Here is an 18,999-nt window from a genome sequence, read left to right on the forward strand (position 1 = left end):
AGTTTTTAAGGCAAAGGCAAAATTTTAGATCTTTTTGTGGAAATTTAATTGTTGAACTGCAAATCAATATGATTGGTAAGTCTATGTATATTATATTATATTTACTTGATTGCAACTGCTAGAGATAGTATTTCAAATACTTAACCCATTTGTACCAACTTGATATCAACATTTTTGGTGCAACGTTGCGTTAAAGTGAAGTGTATATAGCATTTTAATTGAGTGCAATGCGGCTTGAGCGGCTCAAGCATTGACAGAGCTTATGGGGAGCCAGTAAATAAATCATATCAATAAGAAGGAGCACACACACACACACACACAGATGTGCAGACACTGTCCTTCGACTGAGCCGCAAACATGTTTATAAAAAGTACAAGTTAATATTTATGTAATTCAGCAGATACGAAGTACAACGAGCAGATCATTACATTGACATATTCATGCACACACGCTTCAACTGCAACAGTCAGAGCAAGAGCAACAACTGCTGCTGTCCAGATGTCCAGGAATTCCACTGAAGAGGCGAACAATGCAGCAGCAGCAGGAGGAGATGAGGAGAATGAAGATGAGGATGAGGTTGAGGAGGAGCAAGCAGAACCATGTAAACTGCGAACGTTCGCGTCCCACGCGACGCTGCGAAATCAACCTGCGTTTTGTGGCACTGCCTTTGGCTTTTGTTTCTGCTGCGATGACAGCGGAGACGATGTGGAAAAGTATCTCAGCGAAGTTGTCCAGAGCAGACGCTTTTATCTGCAACTGCGACTGCGACAGCAACAGCGACAGCGACTGCGGCCTGTCCATGTCGAATGCATGCTTATCAAAGGTCTCTCGCTCTCTTGTACCTGTCATAAGGCCCACTGAAATATTGTGGCCAAAAGGAATGTGTAGAGTCAGCAAACGAAACAGAAACAGACGCAAGTTAAGACTCCACGTTCATATATATATATAGACTGCATATGGAGGCCATTTGCAGTTAACTTTTTAATAAACTGCAGAGCACTATGAAGTCAAGTCCTGGCCAGGTGCAGCAGCAGGACCAGGATCTCTCTGCACATTCACATTTATCTCACTCGACGCGCACTGGGCAAATATGGAAATCTCTTTGTGTGTGTGTGTGTGTGGCACACACAGCGTGCCACTTGTATTCGCATTTCTTTTTGCGCTAACCGCTTCATTAAACACTTGAGCTCGACTGCTGCGAGTGTCCTGAGTGCGTCCTTATGCCGTAATTAATTTCTATGTGTGAGCTTAGAGAGGCGCTTCGCTTCGCTTGACCTCGCTACAAGCACCGAAAAGAAAAGCGGTACCAACAGAAGTCATTATTAAAAAGAGAAGCAAAAAAGTGGAGCAAAAGGATTTCAACAGGAGCAGCAGGATATGTGTAGCACGAGTTGCCTGCCTGCCTGGCAAACAAATTAGCGCGGCTCAAGCGTGCCACACATAAATGCTGAGCTAGCCGCAGGTGCCACAACCCCAAAATCAAAGCTAGCTGCGGGCGATGTTAAGCTTAATCTTCCCCAAATAAAATGGAATTTCGGCAGAGCCTAAGGATATACTTGGACGAGAGGCCATGGCCTTTTAGGTTAATTGCAATCGACAACTGGTCATATGAGGTCATTGTGGCTTCATCACAAAACTTAGATTGGACACAGGACAATCAACGCCACGTAATGGACGGAATTAGTTTTCATTTATGCACGTTGCCTGATACCTTGCCTCATGGCCCATGCCCCGTGCCCCGTGCCACATGCGCAACTCCCTGCTGCCTGTGCGTGCTTCAAGGCAATTTACCTGCCTGACTTCCCCAGACAACAAAGGATTTGCTTTGCGGAAGTGGGTTGAGCTGGGCTGGAGGAGCTAAGAGTGGGGTGAGGGGGAGTTAGGAGTAGGGGCATCACCTGTCAAAGTCGCAGCAGACATTTTCATAATTTTCACATGCTAAAATCCCTCGTGTGTGTGTTGTGGTGTATGTGTGTGTGTGTGTTTTTATGTGGAGTTGTCAACGCCGCAGCCAGATAGTGTCCCTAACGGTGCTGGGTGTGCCGCTTAATTGCCACAGCTCACGGGTTAGCTTCTAGCCTAATCCTGGTGAGGAGGGAAAAGTGGAGGAAAAACTTTGGCTACACAAGGTCGTCTTCGTTTGCTCAGCTTGGTTTGTCAGCATACCCTATACTTAAGAGAGTGTTAAAGCAGCTCCAATAATTATAATGGGAAAGGAAGAAAAAAAGTTGAAGTATTAAGTATTGATGCCTTTTCGAATGCATGTGCCCGTAAAATTAGCTGTCAATACTCGTTTGTATTACACAATCCTATTTCATAATGTTGTCATGACTACTCTTTAAATCTCTTAAGATTGACAAATATTTGGTAAAGATTTTAAAGCCAGATTAAATCTGCTCAATGGCTGAATCCGTCTGTCCGTCTGTCCGCTTACACTTAGAGCTTTAACTCGAAGACGATAAGAGCTAGAGTTTTGCAACTAAGTTTTAACTGTCAATATTTGTTCGCTTTACCACATGAAGAGGCTTATTTTAGAATTATGTCACGTTGCTCTAAGTTTCCTAAAATGGACACACATGTAGTGAAACGTGTTATTATAAAGCTTAATCTAAGCTGATGCTCGTTGCTTGTTATTTTTTTATATTTTTGTTAATCTTAAATAAAAAGCTGCTATAAATTCTTCAGTCTCAAGACTACTTATTACTTGTATTCAAGTGTACGTTTGAAGCAATAACTATGGAAACAATGAGAGCTAAGATTTTATAATTCAGTACTTGTTTGTCTAACACTATGAAAAAGATTTATTTACAATTACGTCACGTCTTTCTGAAATAAAATATTAAATAAATATTTAGTAAATGTTGAGTAAAGAATTGAGTTCTATCTCCTCAAGCACAAATTAAACCCTTCTCTGCTTTGTCTGATTTTATTCAAACTTAAAGGCAACGATTGCTTGATTTTGAACTGAGAACAAGATTTATAAAATCAGTTGTCATTACTCGTTTGCTACTTATAAAATAACTTTTTTTTTTCTTTTTTTTCCTATCGCAGTTATATCTTCGAATCAAAGTCACCTTCCTTTAAACTATAACTATAGTCTCCTAGTGACTTAAAATGCATTGATTGAGTATTGAAACTCCCTGTTCCAATTGTCAAATACTGGGTATTTGTCAGTTACCTGTCGTTTTCTTGTTATTGTTATTTGAAAATGTGTTGAGTCAACAATGAACGAATCAAAGCAAATCCCGCCTGGCACACCAGAGATTAGCTACACCGTCTTCAACGATGAAAGCCAACTGAAGGCCATCCAGGGCCTCATCGAGAAGGAGCTCTCCGAGCCGTACTCCATCTACACCTATCGCTACTTTGTCTACAATTGGCCGCAACTCTGTATTTTGGCACAACACGAGGAACGTTATGTGGGCGTGATTGTTTGCAAAATAGACCACTTGAGTAATCCGGAATTGTGGCAAGGATACATCGCAATGCTGGCCGTGGATCCTGAGTACCGGAGACAGGGCATTGGCAGCACACTAGTGGAGAAGGCCATCGAGATGATGAAAGCGGAGCAAGCTGATGAAATTGCGCTGGAGACAGAACAAAGCAATAAGGCAGCCTTGCGACTGTATGATAGTCTAGGATTTATTCGGGAGCAGCGACTACTGCGGTATTATATAAATGGTGTGGATGCACTGCGTCTGAATCTGACGGTATCTCGGCGCTCAAGCGATGCGTCGTTATCCTAAAACTGTTTCTGTTTTCAATGTTGCAATGAAGTCTCTTCGAAAAAAATGCGTCTTTCTCTGTATTCTGTGTCAATTAGCGCCCCATGGAGCGGCTACTTGTTTCTACTTCAGCAGCAGCTCTCAACTCAACTCAGGTAAACAGAGGCTCAACACTTTGATAGCCACCTAATTGAGTGCAAATGCTGGGCAAGCAGCGAGATGTGATGGAACATCATCGTGCAGCAATATTACCTTTCATTACCCGTCGCTACTCCTTTTTCAAGGGATAATTGCCTGGCCATTCAGGGTCACATCAAATGACTTTTGGGTTATGGAGTTGTTAGGCAAACGACAGGACCTCGTCTGATAAGGATACGCTTTGATAGCCATGCTAAGAGGTGGTCCTTTGTCTGACTGGTAATTCCAGTCAAACGGGTAATACTTAAGATTTTTGAAGAGTTTACTTTTGATTTGACTGAGAGAAACAATAAATTGAAGCAGGCGTAAAGGGCGGCACAATGGACTCTCTCGAAGGATCTTAAGTGACTTTGATTGTCAGTTGGGAGTTGCTTATGACAGCATATGATGTGCACATTTTTAAAGGGGAGTTGTTGTGTAGACGTAAGGAAATTATAAAGAGCTGCTGAAAGAAGTTGTTTATGACTTATTATTTTAATGTTGAAAGGATGTTTAATTTGAAAGGAAAAAACGTTCGAAAATACTACTATACTGTACTACTTTTAAGATATACTAAACTTAGTATCTTAGTATTTTATATATAGTATAACTCATATTTTATGATTTAGGAATATGTTAAGTTTTTTCTACTAATCTGAATCTGATGTTTAATTTATTGCGTTCACATTTTCAGTATAGAAAGTGTATTTACAAATAAATTTATTAAACAGATTTTAAATGTGAACATTTCGTAATCAGATCTTGAACTTGTGATTGATAACTATCATTATTAATTGTCAAAATCACTTTTTCTTTTTTTTCTTTCGTAATCACAGTTTCAATATATTTTCTTTTATATTAAAAAAAAACTAGATTTAAAATTACTTGAAATTTTACAATTTTGAGAGTAGATCTCTAAACTCCTATTTCTACCCATAAGTAAAATTAAAGCTAGTTAAAATTGGCTCAAAGGAACATCAACGTCTTGAGATTATGCTTCCAAGTAGTGAACCAACTTGAGTTGAAGTTAACGCTAAGATTTCCTAAGCAGCTACAATAACACTAAAACAAAAGCGACAGATTTCATTTATTGTTGTAACATATTGCTTGCTCCACTTTAGGAAGTTCGTTTCCTTTGGTTAAAGTGTTAGAAATTGGCTTAAAGAAACTACGATCAAATCAAATCATATCAATCGATAGTTTGCAGGTTGCAGATCGTGTTAGATCACTGAGTAGCTTTGCAGAAGTTCTGTGCGATCTTCTGAATAGGATTTCCTTTGGCCTCGCTTGCCCTCAGAATTGCGTGAAGATGCAACTTTAATGATCGTGGACTGTTTGTTACCATTAGACCCGTTTGTAATAATATTGCCATGGCGAAAAAAAAAGAAAAGAAAAGAACGGCAACACTTGACTTGGTGGACTCTTCGGTTTGCCCTCTTACGATCGTTGATCTTTGATACCCACTTGAAAGTACGCTCCAGCTTCCAGGCAGCTTCCATGCAGCTTCCTCAGTTGTGCGCCACTTGAATATGGCACAGGCAGGAGACTCTGAGAGACTCAGAGTCTGAGAGACTGCTGTGGCATCACCTTTGGACCAAAATAAAGTCAAAGCTCTGGCAACTTTTGGGCAGGTGGCAGGTGGCGTTGCAAAGAGTTTCATTTCGTTTCTGTATTTTTCGTTGTTGTTCTTTTTGTTGTTGTACTTTTCGAGTTTTACGTTTTAGTTCGTTGGGCCTGGCTGGCTGCCCGCTGACTCAATGACCAGATGCTGGCTCGCGGCGGCGTTGATTGAGTTGCACCTGCCATTCGCAGAAAACAAGTAAGAAAGCTGCAAGCTGCCGAGTGTACACGACTGCGTCATACCCGTTATCCATATTTGTCACTCGTTTGTTGATCTATAAATTTAGTTATTTCTATTTTATTGGATGTTGATTGTTGATCTATAAATTTTCTTATTTCAACTTTAATCGATGTTTGCCATTCAAAATTTCCTTATTGTGATGCTTATTAAACATGTGCATCTCTTAACATTTAGATTAAAGTCGATATTTTTATTTTTAGATTAGGTATTGAATTGGTTAGTTTAAATTCTTTTAAAGTCTGAATTCCTTAATTGGTAAACGCGTGCATCTCTAACATTTAAATTAATGTGAAATCTCCGTCAGCAGACATCTTCATCTTTCTGTGATATTTGGTATAGTTTTAAGAGCTATTTCGCAATTTTAGAACGGAAAAAGTATTAGATGATGAGTGTTTTGCTTAAGGAAGTTTTCACTGCATAATGAAAATTCATTGGTTTTGGAAAGGATCTACAATTTGTTGTTTACTTTTACTTTAAATATTATAATTTTCAATTTGAATTTAATGTTTTCTTGAGATGAGAGGGGCGTTGTCAATTACTAAATCTAGGTTTATATGCATATGATTGTCATAGATATTGTTATTAAATTTCAAGTGACTAGCTTCTATAGTTTCTTATAGACGGACAGACAGACAGACGGATAAGCGAACATGATTATATTGCCTTTGTCTTTGACTTGTGATAAGAAAATACATATTGCTTTGGGAATTCTGATGATTTCCTCATTTTTTTTAATTGAAATTTCTTTTGCCAACAGTTTATAATAATACCCTTCCACACTTTGAGTACCGGGTATAACAAGCCGAACGGCTTCTGCCAGGGACACACACAACTGGCAACGCCACTGACACTGGCGACTGTCTCTGTAACTGCCACTGCCACTACTGCTGATGATGCCACAGTCTGGGGGCAAGCAGCAAGGCAAAGCAGCGCGGCAGCTACTTGATGACCGACGCCTGACGATGGTCGATGGTCGATGGACGCGTTATTTATGTGGATTTTTCGGCTCACACAAAGTCCAAGAGTTGGCAGAGTCTCTCGATGTCGTCGTCGTCGTCGTCTGTCGTTGACATTTGCCTGAATTTCAATTTGATGCAAGCTCAATCCTGATGCCTACCGACTGCCGCCTGCTGCCTGCGGCTGTTGCACATAAATCTCAGGTTGCAAGCAGACAACTCGCCCCCTAAAATCTTGTCTTCTTCGACAATGACAACAATGCCACAAATTCTCCCCCAAAAACCTTCTGCACTTGACTTCTGACTCTCTGTCGCTCTCTCCACTCTCTCCAGCTTCCCTATCGGCTTGTTGATTATGTAATTTACTTGAATTTGCATCTCAGATTCACAAATAATTAGCAGATGCACTCAAGCGTCTCTGATTATGGCTGCCAACCGAGTGAAGCGAATGTTCCTGAACTGAACCTGAGAAGGAAAATGTCACGAAAATCATTTTTCGCTTCTTTGATTTTGATTTTGTGCTCTGGCTTATTTTCTGATTGTGTTTAATTAACATCAATATATTCATTTGCGTATTTCTATCTTACTGTTTTGTTTTATCATTTGCTTTGTCAATTATTTATTGGAAATGTCGTTATTTTGACAGCATAATATGCTTTGAAGCGTCAACAGTTAAATTGATTAAGTTGACCTTTTATATTCAAGGAAATTTGAGCTTTGTTAGGCATACAAAAGCTGCTTAAAATAATTGATAATAAGTGAAATATTGTTTTGTTGCCTACTTTTTTGGAATGTTCTTTTGTCAAAAATAATTAAATGAGGTGAAACTATGAAATACGGCTTTTTCTTCGAACAACATTTTCAGAATATCTTTTAGTTTACTTGAGATATATACTTTAAAGCAGTTCTATAAATTTATCTTCTTATTCTCATAAATTGTTGCAATTTTTTCAGAATAAATTTGACTTTGTTTGCGAAACTTGAATTTAAAAACATCTCTATACATATCTCCTAATATTGTCGTATATTTTTCCTCTAATAGTTGGAATAGAACAGAAATATAAAATATTGTTTGTTTTTGTTACAAAAATTTTAACAATATCTTTTAGTTTGCTTGATGAACTTCAATTTAAGCAGCTCTATAAATTTCTCTTCATATTCTCCTAAATTGTTGCAAATTTTTTAAGAATACATTTTATTCTGCTTGCGGAACTTTAACTTCTTCAATTTTCCTCTCATAGTTGAAATAGAAAAGAAATATAAAATACAAAAATGTTATCTTTTAGTTTGCTTGATGAATTTCAAGTTAAGCAGCTCTATAAAATTCTCTTGATATTCTCCCAATTTGTTGCATATTTTATCTCTCATAGTTGAGCATATTTTTGTGCAATAAAAATTGCATCTGTTTTCAAGCACATTTGTTTTAGTTATGCCAAAAATTTCCATTACAGGTATTTAGTTACTTTTCCTTGGAGCTCACTCATAATTGACCCAACCCCAAAATGAACTTCAACCTTTCCACAAGTGTTGTTTTCCTCCCCTGGGAAAAGAAAACTGCACCAAAAGCTGGCATAACAAATCCAAGTCGAATGGAAGAATGAAAATAGAAAACATTTATGGTATTTTGATTTATAATTTAGACATTTATTTTGTTCAAATTTTTGTTTTCTTGTATTTTGTTGTTTTTTCTTTTTGTTTTTATTGCTATTTTGTTGTCTTGTTCTTGACATGCACATACAATACATTTATTATTATATTTTGTGGGCGAGGATTGTGAGGGGAAAATGGGACTGTTTTTATTTTCTTTCTTTTTTCTTAGGAGGGTCACAACTAGTTGTTTAGCTTAGCTTTATTATTTGTTGTTGGGATTCATTTTTTGGCTTACGCTTTGCTGAGTGTTTTACGCTAGATTAAGTTTTGCTTTAGTTTAGTTTTGTTTTCAAGTGAATAATCGCATTTATCGATCAATATGTCAAGAACTAACTATTCGTAAATATTTAATTCATTACAGGATTTCTATGTTTGTTTGTTTGTTTTTTGTTGAAAAAATGCTTGCATTTTTTTTACAATTATTTTGATTATTATGTTCTTTGGCTTTTCGGTTTTTAGTTTTGTTTTTCTTTTTTTTAGGATTAATAAATATGTATGCATTTGTGTCTGCGTGTGTTTTTGTGTTTTTTGTGTGCATATTTGTTTTAATTTTGAACGCATTAAGTGGCATTTATTTAATGTAATTTAATTATTGTTTTGCTGTGGTTTTTGCATTTGCGTTTTTTCTTTCTTTCTTTCTTTTTTTTTTTTTTTGACTAGTGTGCGACTTAATAATATTTACAATTTGAAACAATTTGTTATACGCTACGTGTGTGTGTGTGTCTACAGTTTATTTATTTAAATAATTAAATAGTCTATATGCTATAAACAAAGGTTGTCGGATCAAATTCATTAGGCTTTAATCGCAAATCCTATTAATAAGTTAAATGGACAAACTAAACGGTGCCAATAAATACATAATTAAAACGAAAAACAGTAAAAAATTATAAACAATGATGAGGGGGCAGAAAAATCATAGCGAGAGTCGATTAGTTATAGTTTACTTAATCATTTCAAAGGGTGGGGGATGAGTGAGAGGGGTGGGGGGAGGGGCAGGGGGACGGGGGATTTACACGCAAAATAAATTCAGTCTTTGGTTCTATCACAACATTTGTTTACACGTTTCGGCCCGTTCTTCATTTACTCTGTTTGATTTTGATTTTGTTTTGCTTTGTTTTGTTTTTGTTTTGTTTGTTGTTGTTCTGTTTTACTGCGTGAAATGTTGGAAAATGAAACGCGCTTACGATAAACGGAACACAACTAAAACGAAACGGAACAGAACTGAACGGAACGGAACGAAAACTGAAGCCGTACGAATTGCGAATTTAGTTTTGAACTAAAATCATTCGAGTGAACTTTTTCTTTCAATTTGCTTAGACCCTTCACTTTTGCAAAAAAGTCAAAAGGGTCTAAGCTTTTTTTTTTTATATGTTTTTTACTTCTTTGAGTACTTCTCTAAGCACTCTCTCATTTTTGTCTAACTGTCTATGTTTCTCTCCTGGTTAAATGGTTGCTATTTCGCTGTGCTTAGGACACACCCAAGTCGTGCAGCAAATGTTGTGTGATCACCTCGCCCTGCTCCTCCATCAGCTGTGCGGTGACCGTGTTGATCAGATTGAACGCAATCGCGAACACGGTGAACGCACAATAGACGCCCAGCGCCAGCCACCAGATCAACTGTTCGTACTCGCGATGACCGAAATTCTTGAGCACCAGAAAACCAATAGTCAGACCCGCCAAGGCGCCCGTCAGATGCGCAATGTACGACACCTGAGGACCCTTGGCAAAGGCGGGCGTGGCAGCGCCATCAAAGTACTGTGTGTAGAGAGCATAGCCCAAGTCGCAGGACACTGTAAGAAGAGAGAGCAGAAGGGAAGGCGAAAAGTCAGTAAAGCTGTTGGGGTCATCGGAATGCCAGTGTTGATAAACTTACCAAAAATGACCACGGAGCCCAGCTGCGTGGATGCGGACTTCATGTGCGCATAGTTGAGTGTAATGTTGGCCAAATGCGCCGCCAGCAGTGCATAAACGCCGCCACTGGCGCCCACCAGAAACACCTCGGAGTCGACGACGCTGGTGCCCAGGGAGCCGGCAAAGACGCCAGCCAAATAAATGACACCGATGCGCGCTGTGCCGTGCATCACCTCCAGGGGAATGCCGAAGAACAGCTGAATGATGATGTTGAAGCCCAAGTGGAACCAGTTCGCATGCAGGAACATGTAGCTGAAGAAGCGCCAGACTTGCAGACGACGATCGGGTCGATAGACGAGCACCGAATCGCTGGGAATTGGCACGGGAAGGCCAAAGTTCTGGGCGGGCATCGTGTAGCGGTCATAGGCGAAGATTGCAATCTGCAAAAGGGGGAACAGAATATAGATGTGGGGAGAACGTTAGTTGGGGTTGTTCTGATTTATAGCATAGTTTTTATGATAGTTGTTGTTGTTGTTGCTGAGCACGCGACGTTGAATTCTCGTGTCCCCAATAAGCGACACACACGTACACGTACACACACACGCACACATACACTCACAGAGTAGTGCTGTTTAGTCCTGCCAACTTTATTTTTGGCATTCGTTTCAAACACAACTCTTGTTGTCTCGCTCTAGCCTTTTCGTTTAGTTTTTATGCGTTCTGTTCGTGTTGTTGTTTTTGCTGTTGCTGCTGTTGTTGTAGCTTGTTTACAATCGATTTTGGGGGCGCCAGGCAGGCAGCCAGAGACGGCAAACTTCTTACGCTGTCTGCGTGTGTATGTGTGTGTGCGTGTCTATGTGTAAGATGGCGTGCGTGTGAGTGTGTGTGCATAAGAATGCGCAAAAGAAAGCAGAAATTTTATCGCTTTTAGTTGGAAGTTGAGAATTTGTAAAGTTCTTCAACGAATTTTATTGCATTTTGCGGTTCTTTGATTCAATAATAATAATAAATTATCAGGCTACAATGCCATTAACTATGAGAGTGAGCTATGAGCTAAATGCGGGGAACTAGCGGAAATGAAACAGCAAAGAACACGCGTAGCGGAAGTGAAACATTGTCTGGCAATTGAAATTTAATGAAAACGGGAATCGTTGAGTTCATTATATTAAATTAAAGGATCTTGGAATACTGGAATCGAAAACGTTCGCTGCTTTAGCTTTGCAACAATTTGGAAACGGAACACGCTAATAATGTTAAGCGATTACTCACCTCAATGACAGAGATCAACAGAATGAACCATGGCCAATGCTTGCGATGCTCGAACTTGAGCATCGTCAACTCATCGGCATCCAGAGACTGTTGCAGATGACAGCTCGTCGATGTGGATGCAATGTGTGTTGCTGCCACAGACGTTGCTGCCGCTGCTGCTGGGGCTGCCGCTGCTGAGGCTGACAACGTGTCGCGTTGCATGTAAATGTGCTCGCCTTGGCGAGTGCAGCAAGTGCTGCTTGCCGTGCTGCAGTCCGTGTCATAGGATGAGCTGTGGCACGTTGCAGGAGCCGCTGGAATGTCAATGATGGTTGCCGACGTCTTCGTTGTCATTGTCGTCGTCGTAGCTGTTGCTGTTGTTGCTTGAGGCTCCTCTTCGTCCTCCTCCAGTTGGAGTTTTGTGTGGTTTGTTGTTGCCTCCATTTTTGTTGCTGTCTGCTATAAAAGTCTTTTCTTTACTTAACTGCAAGAGGAAGGAAAAAAGTTTATAATTAATTAACTGTGGCGAACAATAAACAAAAAATCAATTAAGTGCATAAATTATTCATAAAACAAGAGCAATGCAACAACAAGCTCGAAGCAACAACATCAATTACAAAACTTGCGGCTGTTTTGTTTATAGTAAGCAGAGACTTGCATTCCCTTTGCTTCCCTTTCCCATTCCATTCCGTTTCCCTTCTGCTCCGCTGCCAACATGTCTGTCTGTCTGTGTCTGTCTCTCTCTGTAGTGTGTACATGTGTATGTGGGTCAGCAGTAACATCTTCTCGCCCCCTCTGACAACTTTTAGGGCCATCAAATTTGATGGTCTCGCTTGCTCGCTCTCTGCGTTCTTAAGGGCGGCTTTTTTTCCCCCTCAGCAACTAAAATTAGCGCAAAAGGAAAAATACGTCACAGTTTCGTTTCGTTTTCTTTGTCTTTGGACAAACTTCACTTATGAAGGGGAGCCTAGGCTATTTTTATGTAACGTGCTCATGTAATTTTTATTTGATGCTCAAAGTTTTGCTTCGCATTCCAAGACCAAGTTTAAAAGATGCTGACATAACTAAATGGCTTTTCAATTTACTGCATACAAACAAAAAGAAACAAGGCCAGTGCCGCTAATGGCCAACCAATCAGCTAATAACCGAAATTATTGTAATTTTTCTTCAACTACAATTTACAACAGTGTATTTCTCAAATTATGTTAATCGCATTCGTTTCAATTACCAGCAACAACGACAACAACAAACACCGACTAATGACATTTTTGCTGCCAGCTGCATAACAAAAACCAAAAACAAAAACACAACAAAAAAGAAATCAATTGAAAAAAAATCTCTTTTCTCTTCGCTCGCGCCTTTGCTCTTTGGCTCGATCTCACTCATTGTGCGCACATTTGCACGCCTAAATTGACTTAAATTCTGTTTTAAGTCTGTTCCAACAATAGGCAAAAGCTTCAATGCACAACACGCCTTGCACAACACGCATACAACCACACACATGCTGACACAGACAGTCAGTCAGTCAAGTCATAAGCATATTTAAAAGCTAAGCGACGCTCACTTCCTCCCCGCCCACACACACATATACGAAAAATGTTCGATACAACTTTCAAGTCACACTCAAAAGCTACGCTCTGTTGCTGTTGCTGCTGCTGTCGACTGTCTCTGCAAGTGCTTGCTGCACGCACTCACTCACACAAATTTGCTTTGCTGCTGCTGTTGTCGTTGTTAGTGTAATTATGTTTAGCACACTGTCTCTGCTGTGTGTGGGAGCGAGAGAGATCCCCCCAACAGAAGTTCGAAGCGCACTTCTAACTGTGCTTCTTTGTACATGTTTGTTGTTGTCTTGCTTCGTTGCCTAGCAGCAGCCGAGGGCCATTGAGTATTTTATTTTTCCTTGTTTGCGTCGGGGGCATTTCAATATGGCACGAAATCGCAGCACGCTGCTGATTAATTAATTAATTTATTAATTTTTATTTTGATGGAATTTACATTTTTCTTTTTGTTTTGCGCAAGTTGTGCACCAAATAAGCAAAGAGCATGAATTGCATAGTTTTTGTGTGTTGTTGCCGCTTGCGTGTTGCACGTTTGCCAATTAACAACAACAACAACAACGAATACAAGAAGTTGTATTTGATGATGAGACGTGTGCAATAAATGGAATTAAGTCGACGACGACGACGAAGTCGCTGGTCAACAATCGACAATTGCCGCCGCATAGTTTCACATGACCCTTTCCATAACTTGCAACATGCTGTTGTTGTTGCCATTCTTTTTTTATGTTTGCACCTTGCCACCCTTAAAAAAAAGCGAAGAAAAGAAACGACTTGCAACTACAATTGCCGAGTTGAACAAACTCATTACGCGATGTTGCACCCCGCGTGTTGCACTCATTTCATTTCAGTGTTTTTTTTTCTACTACTGCTGCTGCTGTTGCTGTTGTTGCTTGTCTGCGACAATTTCTATTGCAATTTGCCTTCTCATTAAGGTCAAAGTTGCAAGTTGCACACAAATTGCTTACCTTTATTGTTGTTGCAACTTTGCGTTGTTTGTTGAAATAAATTTCTATATATTTGGTATCGCCTTCTTCTTCGTACTATCCAAAATAAATCCCAAGTTCGTTTTTATTTTTGTTGCAACTTGGCACTTTGTTTTTGTTGCTTGCCACAGTCACAGTTAGAGTTGATGATGATAATTTTGAACTTTGTTTTAATGCTCATAAAATTCATTTTGAGCATAAAGCGAAATTTTTAGTTGCTTTTTCTTTTTTCTTTTCACACACACTAACACTAACACAACACTGAACACTTTGAGCGACTTTTGACGTATTTGTGGTTGTTGTTGGTTTTTTGTTTTTCTTTATCGTAACGTATCGTGTGTGGCAGGGTCCGTTATTTGAATTTCGAGTCTCACGCTATAACGTTGCTTCTGTAAATTCGACTACGATTATTTCTTTTCTTTGCACGATGCTCTCGCATTCGCGTCTCGCACGCAACTAAACCAGCTCCAAGCAAGTGTGCTCTTTAAATAGCTGGCCACGCAACTTCTTAGGCACGAGCATGGGGGTGGGTTGCCATCATACCGGCAGGTGAGACGTGTATCCACGGTAAGTGAGAGAGCGTGAGCATAAGACCTCGAACATGTTCGAAGCGAAGTGGTTGCTCACGATTTGCAGTGAATTATTTAGTAAGGTATAAATTATTGGAAATGCAATACTACCTTATTTGCTATTTACACGATTTTATTGATTTAAAAAAAGAATAGTTAATAATTCAGTTCTTGGCACATTCAAATTGCAAGAGAGCAAGTTCGAAACGTCAGCGAACATGTTGTGTTTTCGTTTTCATGCCCGCGAGCGTAGCCCCGAGTATAAGAGTACATCGAACATGTTGCAGCTTGCAACTTGCATGACAGCAAACGAAATCCGGTACTCAAAACACGTATTCATTAAGGAAACGCTCTAAGAGTTTAACAAGAAGAAGTTTGTTGCGCATTCCATTCAAACTATTCATGCCACGCGAGCGTATTAATAGCAGCATTGGCAACTGTGTGCAACATTTGACTACAGTTAGTTGTCGCCTCACTTAAGATTCCCCCATATTCATTATGCGTAATTTGTGATTAGTCAATCCGCTTGTAATACTGGAATAACGGCAATGATTCATCGATATTACCAATACCAATACAACAACCATCGATACCCATACCTGACTAAACCTACCGCAAAGATCTCTTTGTGACGAAATCTTCGCAGTGCTTTCAGTTTCACTCATTGCGCTTTTGTTGTAGTTCTTAAGAAGTAATGCTTCCAAAGCTCGTTCAAATTCACATCGAAATCGTCACCTTAAGCTCTGAAATTCCAAAATTTGTTGAATGAAATATGTCGAGATGAATGTCACAAACAAAATATAATTTTATTCATACTTCACTGATTTTTATGGCAAATTATATATATATTTTTATGATTAATAAAGAAGTGAATACAATATTTTGTTATAATACTAGAATCAGTTTACTTTTTTTTTTAATAATTTTAAATTAGAAATATAAATTATATATATTTCTGTGAATAATTTAGATCTTATGAAAAATTTTGTTGTATTTTATTAATTTCTTTTAATTATTTTAAATAAGAAATATAAACAATATTGATTTCTGTGTGGAATTTAGATCTTATGAAAAATGTTATTTTTTTATATCGATGTATATATATCGATCTTTGTTCGAATGTTAATTATACCAATTTAAGATAAGTGCTGATTCCGACCAATTTAATTTAGTTTACTTATAATCGAACCATTTTAATATTTTCAAGAGAATTTTAATATAAATATTTGTCAATAATTTTTAATTTCTCGGAACATTATATGGATTTGTTTGAAAATTTACTATATCAGTAATTTTTATTTATTTGCTTAAAATGCATTAAAATTTGATGATAATGTAGCTCATATTTAAAGAAAATGTTTAAATAAACAATTTTAAATAATAAAACTCAATTCATTTGTTAATTTAGGAGCAGTCGATTTAAATTTTGAAACTTTCTATATCACGAAATTACATATTTTTTATTTGTATGGAGTAATGCATTAAAATTTTATGATGAAGTATAAAAAAATTACGAATATTAATGTCATATTTGGTTCTAGAAGCACCCAAAGAAAGATAAATAAAATAAAATGATTTTAATATTTATTGTAAATTTAATGATGTTTGTTTTAATTGTCATTCCAACATTTATACCAATCAAGTTAAAAAATGTGTGAATATTAAATGACGAATATTGAAAATCATTATACAAACATGCCACATTGAAGCGTGCCACATGGAGGTGCAACAAAAAAGCGGCAGCTGTAGCCAAAAAGCAGGTGACAACAGTTTGAATCGAAATTACGAAATCAACTCGCTAATGCAAATCAATAAAGAAAGAAATACATTTGCCTTTGACAAAGTTGTCGTTGTTCCTGTTTTGTTTCTGAGTTCTGTTCATCTCTGTAACCCCTCAAGGATCGAGGATCACAGATCGCAACTTCCCGGTAGTCGATCGACGACACCAAAGTGGTATTAAATTTCACACCTTCGATGGCAGATAGAGACAGACAGATAGCTGAGATGGAGTGATGGAGTGAGTGAGTGAGTGCGGGGAGGATAGATAAAAATCGGTAGCAAAAATAAATATTTATACAAATTATTAGACGATGCTTGCTTGCGTGATCCGGAGGCAGCCTAAGCCCAAAGCCCAGTTCGCGGGAAAGGCAACGAAATGTTGCACAAAAGGAGTTGAGTAGAGAGTTGAGAGTTGAGAGTTGGGTTGAGAGAAGGATCAGAGGCTACGTGGCTACGTGTTTTGCATGATAAGCCGGGAATTTACACAGATTTGATAGATAAGATAAACACACGAGGCGAGGGAGTAGGAGACGCACTCTCCTCTCCTCTCTCTCTCTGTCTCTCTCTTGCTCTTGGTGAAAAGTGAAAACGTTTTTCACACACACACACATACGCAACGAAGGCTGCTCGGCTGAGATTTATGATGACTTTTTAACATGTGCACGCAACAGGTAAAAGCCGCACACGAAAAACTCACACACAACAAAACATTGACCATGACCGTGACCAGGCACGTCATCAACCTCTCGCCTCTCACCTCTCGTCGCTCTTCCTCTTCCTCTCCGGGTCATATAAGCATCGTAAATCCTTTTTTCCCACGTTCCCTCAGCTCTGAGGCTGGGAGGCACGTTCACAGTGCCAAACTCCACAATACACAAACTGTGACTCTGTCTCTATTCCTTTCTCTCACTCTCTCTCTCTCTCTGTTGCTATCTCTCTTCCACTCAGGTACTCATAACATCATTTGGCTTGAGGGCGTGGGCGGGCTTCCCTCAACTAGGACGAAGAGAGAACGAGCGAGCGAGAGAGAAACTCAACCGGGGAATTCCTTGTTCAGGTTTTGCACTTATCGTTTTTTCCCCGGGTCAGCGACAAACATGTGCTTGCCACATGTGGCAAGGCAAGGCAGGAATTTCCGCACTTGTTCCCACAAAAACGGGAAGATGTCCTTGTTCCTTCCGCTGCATTTTGCGCATTTTCAGTTGAATTGCATCGCGACTTCGCTCTGCACTTGCCAAAGTTCCGCTAAGTAATATCTCAATTTTCCCATGTTCTCTACTCTGCTCTTCTCTTCTCTTGTTGTGTGTTTTTCCCAACCACTTGCTAGCTGCCAGGATCTAGAGATCACGAGGGGCGCGTCGCATAAGAGGCTTCCCAGAAGTTGACTAGATGTCAACGCGACATTCAAGAGCAGGCAATTCGTTGATTAACGAGGCGATGATGGACACACGCTGCGTATGCTTAATGTGTATTAATCGGAATAGAAACTATTTGATTGGAAGCGAAAATGTATGCATGGGAAAGAAGGAAATATTATACGGTTACGTTTCTCTTACTATCTGTCCGTTTAAATAAATGCCAAATTTGTAAAGACAAGATTTGAACACATTAATTTTTTTTTTGTTTTGCATCTTCATTTATTCATTAATCGGTTTTTAAAGTCGACTTAGAGAAAATAACATTGAAAAATGTAGTTTTGTTAAATTAAAATAAAAATAATATGAACTTATAAATAATTATATTGTCATATATTCAATGAATAAATTTAAGTAATGGACAGTAAATAAATAATTTTAATTATATCTAACTTTTGTAAATATAAATATGAATTATTAGAATCCAAAATTGTACCCTTATTTACTATTTCTTTTGAATGGAATTTCAACTTGAAACTAATTCAAAAATAAATTAAACAGGACATCTAAAACGTTATTCAGAATATTCTTTATTATACTTCAGTATATTCTTCATTATACTGAATAACTTTTTTGGATCACGTGAGTTATTCGTTTCCATTTCTCTTGAAATTCTCACGACTCGCGCATCCTTTTTGTTGATGCCAGATGACTGCAGGTGTGACCACTCAGGCCAGCTGACAGTGTGGTCGCGATCGAGAGTTATCGATAGCGACAAAGCTAGTATACTGTGCGTGTGACCGTGTCATACGCACAGACACACTGTTCTTGGTTTCCTCTGAAGATGGTCACCCTGCCCCTTTTAGTGCTTTTTTCCATTCCGCCGTCTATCATATGTTCAAATTTTCGGCACAACAGCACATGTAATATTTCCAAGTGAATAAATCCTACACAAAGTTAAGGTTTAAATAATTTTAAAAAGTGAAGGTGTTATTATTTTTCAACAAGCGTCGCCCCCCTCCACATTTTGGTCCTTCGAGCCGGATTTATCGCTCGACCCCAGCAATAGCATTGGTTGACAAGATAAGTAATATACTTTATTTTTTTCCCCATACATTTGTGCAAGTGTCGTGTTCGCGCCATATTTTTTTTCCCTTGTAACTTATATATATGTAACACAGCATATATATAAGTACATAAGCGTTCGACCGGCATTTTCTCAGCCATCTTTTCTACTTTGTGTATACTTGGCACAATATATATATATATATATCCTTATATGTATA

At 38.6% G+C, this 18,999-nt stretch overlaps 2 protein-coding genes and 1 long non-coding RNA gene across 3 annotated transcripts; 1 reads left to right on the forward strand and 2 right to left on the reverse strand.

Moving 5' to 3' along the window:
* The first annotated feature begins 3,105 nt into the window (after window positions 1-3,105).
* LOC133842275 (N-alpha-acetyltransferase 30A) lies at window positions 3,106-3,842 on the forward strand. Its single transcript, XM_062275315.1, has one exon. It carries the CDS (start codon window positions 3,225-3,227, stop codon window positions 3,744-3,746), a length of 522 nt encoding a protein of 173 aa, XP_062131299.1. The 5' UTR covers window positions 3,106-3,224; the 3' UTR covers window positions 3,747-3,842.
* Window positions 3,843-4,971: 1,129 nt separating this feature from the next.
* On the reverse strand, window positions 4,972-6,130 carry LOC133841761 (uncharacterized). Its single transcript, XR_009894333.1, has 2 exons — window positions 5,766-6,130; window positions 4,972-5,701 (listed from the first exon to the last, which is right to left on the reverse strand). It is a non-coding gene; the product is annotated as an uncharacterized LOC133841761 (long non-coding RNA).
* A 2,382-nt stretch (window positions 6,131-8,512) lies between these two features.
* On the reverse strand, window positions 8,513-14,474 carry LOC133841760 (protein rhomboid). The gene is made up of 4 exons (XM_062274467.1): window positions 13,993-14,474; window positions 11,490-11,952; window positions 10,243-10,660; window positions 8,513-10,159 (listed from the first exon to the last, which is right to left on the reverse strand). Exons 2-4 carry the CDS (start codon window positions 11,910-11,912, stop codon window positions 9,837-9,839), a joined length of 1,164 nt encoding a protein of 387 aa, XP_062130451.1. The 5' UTR covers window positions 11,913-11,952; window positions 13,993-14,474; the 3' UTR covers window positions 8,513-9,836.
* Window positions 14,475-18,999: the final 4,525 nt, after the last annotated feature.

The sequence above is a fragment of the Drosophila sulfurigaster genome, chromosome 3 (assembly GCF_023558435.1).
Source record: "Drosophila sulfurigaster albostrigata strain 15112-1811.04 chromosome 3, ASM2355843v2, whole genome shotgun sequence".
Taxonomy (NCBI): domain Eukaryota; kingdom Metazoa; phylum Arthropoda; class Insecta; order Diptera; family Drosophilidae; genus Drosophila; species Drosophila sulfurigaster.